At 33.7% G+C, this 5,244-nt stretch overlaps 1 protein-coding gene across 1 annotated transcript in view; it reads right to left on the minus strand.

The window, feature by feature from the left end:
• Nucleotides 1–5,244, minus strand: part of Smp_132300 (putative kif-3) — a gene marked incomplete at its 3' end in the record, with an annotated part of 34,683 nt that overhangs the window by 21,499 nt on the left and 7,940 nt on the right. Inside the window, exons 6-8 of the mRNA XM_018798926.1 lie at nucleotides 4,255–4,452; nucleotides 3,161–3,335; nucleotides 1,225–1,457 (exon numbers count right to left, since the gene is read on the minus strand). Coding sequence (XP_018650767.1) covers nucleotides 1,225–1,457; nucleotides 3,161–3,335; nucleotides 4,255–4,452 — 606 coding nt within the window. The remainder of the gene's footprint in view (nucleotides 1–1,224; nucleotides 1,458–3,160; nucleotides 3,336–4,254; nucleotides 4,453–5,244) is intronic.

The following is a 5,244-nucleotide window of genomic DNA, read 5'->3' on the forward strand; positions in this document are numbered from 1 at the left end:
GAAACGGCCATCCAGTGCTTCCAGGTTTTCCATAGTAGTCCAGCTTCAATTGACTCATGATTTCAACTTTGAAAAATACTGAAATCTCCACAAAACCCCTTCAAATTATTTTTCCTTATAACAGAATGAATATTGAGAAAGTTGAAAATCTCTGAGCTATTTTTCTGGATTGTTGCTACTTATGTCTTCGTTTCAATCTTAGTAGATAAATATATTGTTACATTTCTATGTTTTCCTTGTTGTAAGCCTTCAGTGGATCTTTTGACTGTTATTACATATTTTACCACTCCTTAATTATTGCCAATTGATTATGTAATATGTTCTTTTTCCTCTGCCACTTATAGGGATTTCTTATTTGGAGTGCTGTATGATTAGGAATTCTCAGTATATTATTGCATGAGTCATAATCATTGTCTACTGATTGGCCACTGGGTTAGAAAGGGGCTCGATAATCCATAAGGGTTAAGGCCTTGCTTGTCGCTCATTGGTCGTGTAAATTCGTAAAATTGGTCACTGATCCGACTAGCACTATGGTAAGTGATATCGATTTGCAATTCTCAAGCCTTAACAATTCTACAGTCCCCCTTTTTTAAGACGAAGCAGTTATAACCTGAGAAGTCTTATATTTTTCGGTTATTTTTGGTAAATCGTGACTAGTCGAGTACAACCTAGTCGGAGGCTAAATAGATCTCAACGATAGTCGTTTGATATCACGAATTAAACGAGGTATGAACTGTAGACCTCCAGGTCCTAACTTAGTGGTCCGAAGGTAATGCTGCTCACTAACAATTCTGAAGGTCGTGGGGTAGTATATATACTGAGAAGTCCCATACTGGGACAAAATACCTGTCTAATAAAATCATTTTGCTGGCTTAATATGATTTCTTGCTAAGTAGCACTTTATTCCATTTTAAGTGATAAATTTTTTTTGCAGGGTTGACAATGACCGATCATTAATTTAAAAAGTCTTTAAACATGATGACAATTTTACAACTTAGGATTTGATTTGCTAATGATTGCTGAAGGCAAGTTTTAGTGATTCTAATGTAGATACTACTGGTTTACCTTAATTCACTATTATCAGTAATAATGTTTCCAGTAAAAGGATTTAACTAGATTAAATAATACACGTTATACCTTGATATGAATAAACACAAAAATATCATAAACATATTCAAAAAATGATTAAAGGTTACCTGAAAGACAGAGTTCTTGTTTATTTACCTGAATACGGTTTCGTTCCTCTATAGCCATATCTTTCTCTTCTTCTAACTTACGTCTGTCAGCTTCAATCATACGTTGAATTTCAGCCATTTTTTGTTTACTCAGTTTTACTGTATTTCCTTTCGACTTCTTCAATCTGTTTTCTTGATCATTTTGATCAATTGTACCATTTTCATAATTATCATCATCACTACCTTGTTCTTCTGCATTTGTTGGGTTTGAAGGTATGCCACCTTGAAAAGTAAGTTATTTTTTGTAAAAATGAAAAAAAACATCAACATACTTCTTTCTTAACTTCTTATTAGAGTATGATTATGTAGTAAATTAAAATCTTGTTTCACTGCATTAGCTTTTGATATACTTATACAAACTTCTTGAATTCAGTTTAGAGCTTTAAAATGATATCATAGCTTTGAATTATCCTTCATTAATTGAACAGATTTCCATCAACTTATAATAGGTATTTGTTTTTAATTGCTTGATTAGGGAGGGGTTGGTATAAGCTGAATGAATAACATGTTTCGTTAACAGGTTTTATAACAAAACTATCTATGTTACATCATAACTAGCTCCCGTAATAAAATCCAGAGAAATGTAAAGTTATCTATGAGTAGAGGTTGCTGAAAAGTACCAATCACAAGAGCGACTTTATAAATGAATTACTTCCAACAGCAAGTCGGATTCTTGTATGTACGATATATTAGAGAGGCATAACCACAAGTAAACCCCTTACTAAGTGATGAATATTTTTGTGTTAAAATGTATTTCTGACTATGGATATTTTAATAAAGTTTCTAAGAAATACACTAAATCTAAACATATTAGCCAAAAGCTTTATTCAATGTACGAACCGTTATTTCACATCGTTTCTTAAGCCATAGTCCTCTACGATCGTTATTCAAGTACTTTTCTATTTAAGAAATTTACTACCTACTTTATTGAAAGTTGATCAGTTTATATTTAGAACAATGTCACACAAGGAAGTGACATGTCGGGTGTAAACAATGGAAATTTCGGAATGACACTGTGTTTAAGGATTAATTAAATGTTCGTGGATTATTTTTATTGCATAAGCATAATTGTACACATATTTAGAAGTCAGACTAATTACATAATCCAATTTATGCTTTTCTAAAAAGGATAATGGCAATAAACATATTTTGGGTACTGAAGTGCTTTATGAAAAGATTTGTATAGTTTGAAGCTGATGCTGTTAATAAGCTTCTAACGAGAACAAAACATATTTTCGGTGCTCAAATAGTTTATATTGTTTGGTTAAAAAAAGTAATCTTTGAGAAATTCATTTCTCTCAACAGAGGAAAAAATACCTCAGTAATTAATAAGTCTACGATATGAACTTCTAGGCGTCCTAGTGAGTGGTTCAGACCTCGTCGGTATTGACATAGTAATTCACCAATAACGCTGATTGTAGAATATTATATATCAACAACTGATTGAATTTGGAAAATATGGAGCACCAAATTCCAACCTGTGTCAATTATATCGTATTCGCCATGAGAAATGAGTGTTCTCAATTTTATCACTACGGTTTCTGAGTGCTGAAATATGTGGAACAAAGTAGGATTTCAGTTCTGCTTGAGTTCAATAATTCCAAACCGATGAAACGAATCCTCAAATATGATTTAATTACTTTTTTAATTAGATCAACTCATATAGAGGTGTAATTCAGCTTAAACATTCAATCTTTAACGACACAGCACAGAAGCTACTTAGCATTGAGGTCATTAATATAGTCTTTCTAGCTACAACTTCAAAAGTGTGATTCCGTAAACTAGTACCTGAGCTGATACTTTGTTTCATGAATTTTTACAGGTCATCTCATTAAATATTCTATGTTACATAATTATTACCTAAACTACAGCTATGAAGGAAAAAAGTTGTGCTTCTCTATTTGTGAATCTTTATTTTTATTTACCTTCTTCCAGCTGTTTACGGAGTTGTTCGATTTCTTTTTGGAACTGACGTAGCATTGCATCTTTTGGATCTTCATTTATCTTCGCTTTATTCTTTATATTTTTTGCACGATTCGCATACCTTAATGTACTCAATGACTCATCAAAATTATAATCAGCTGGTGATATGTTTGCTATCTGAAGTTTAAAATTGTCGAGAAAAAGTGTAGAATGATATTACGACATTAATAACAATTGCAAATATTTATATCTTATGGAAATAGTTACTTTGGAAGTAATAATATAAGACATCTCAGTAATAATCAGATAGTTTTGAATGACTAGTTTCGAGGGGAAATTCTAGTGAAGAGCTGTGGAATCGGTTAGGTTCAACCCCAAGCCACTGGATGAAAGGCGTATGGCAAATTTGATTCCAGCTCAATAGTCTAAATGTAGTGTGCTTGTCCAGAACCCAGAATCTGCTGGGTTGAATTACAACAATGTATCAGTTTGAATTAGATTGTTTCGAAAAAAAATATTATCCAGTTCAGTGGTCTGCATATTCAAAAGTCTTCATTCTGTATATAGGATTAGTCATCTTGATAATTAAGCTTGACAATTATAAATTATCTAACACTGTGTCAAGGTTTACCTTGAATTGGATATTGTTTGATGTTACCATGGAGTTATACTACAAATCTCCTGGCTGAACTATATTATATTGGTTTAATCATATTCATTACAAAATCTTTAACATTTACTAGCATCACCCTCATCAAAATTGTTTCAGACACTGGATAATAAGTTAATTTTTGTGCTTGTTTAGATATGCGTTTACTTTTCTGGTATGTTTGCACATAGATTTTCATAAACAGGATTAAAACTCCTGTATAACACAACATAAATAAGCTTAGCTTAACAACTATTTCAAAAACTACTATCAATAGAATCATCTTGGTATTTTGATCGACTGCGGTGCAACTAACTCAATGGCTTGAGACGTTATCGGACATGGCTGAAAATAGAAACCAATAGCGGTCTTGCTTACTTACTATTGACTCAAGTAAAAATGAATGAATACATATAAAGGGTAAAGATATTTTACAAACTGTTTTACCATAGCAGTTTTAGAATTTCCACCTAGTGAATCTTGTAATAGTCGAGTTAATTTGGAATTACGATATGGTATATGTGTTGATTTACCATCGACCAATGCAGAAATTACATTACCCAATGTAGTTAACGATAAATTTATTTTATTCGCTTCTTGTAAACGTTTTCCAGTTGCGCCAGTTTTTGCTTGTCTTTCAGATCCCTAAAATGTACACAAAGAGTTAAAATATATGTTTAAAAAAATAGGGTTGTCTTATTAATAATAATTATTATTACTACTATAATAATAATAATTTTATATGGTTGAAATCATGAGTCAACTCTAGCGGCCCCCCCACGGCCTCCTGATCTCCACCGTGAGCCCTATCCGTCCGGGTGAGCACCAGCTGATCAATCGTATCCCCCCCTCGGCTTCTAAGATAGGGAATGAGTGTTTTATGGGCATTACAGGCCTGGTATTTCCTTTGCCATTGCTCCTTTTCCTGAGGAGCAGGCACTCCTCCCACATCAATCAGCATGGTATGATTTTGCTTATCCCTAATAAAAATACTGTCTCCCTGCCCAACATCTACAAGCGTTACCTCATTGATCAGGGGCCATTTTACCGTAAAGAGCGTCAGCAACAACAAACCACCTGCAACCAACTGTAAGCCTCGATTCCCTCGATAATCATACACTATAGCCAAGCAAGCCATACAAAGGCAAAGCTGTAAGGCTGTAGGACTTCCTAACACCAAGGGAGCACTAAAATAGCTTCCAATCATGCCGATCCCCTTTTCTAAATATAAAAAGAATGGATTGACGGCAGTCACAACAGCAAGGGGCGAGAAGAAAAACAAGATCGCTAGACCTGGTAGAATAAGACCATCAAACAAATAGGCTAATAAGGCTGTCAATACTACCGAGATCGGATTAAAAACCGAGAAATAGTAGGCCAGCAAGGGCACAATGCCAAAGGAAATGGCCTAAGCTTTCAAAAGCCTCTGTTTATTGC

Source organism: Schistosoma mansoni, chromosome 3 (assembly GCF_000237925.1).
Source record: "Schistosoma mansoni strain Puerto Rico chromosome 3, complete genome".
NCBI lineage: Eukaryota > Metazoa > Platyhelminthes > Trematoda > Strigeidida > Schistosomatidae > Schistosoma > Schistosoma mansoni.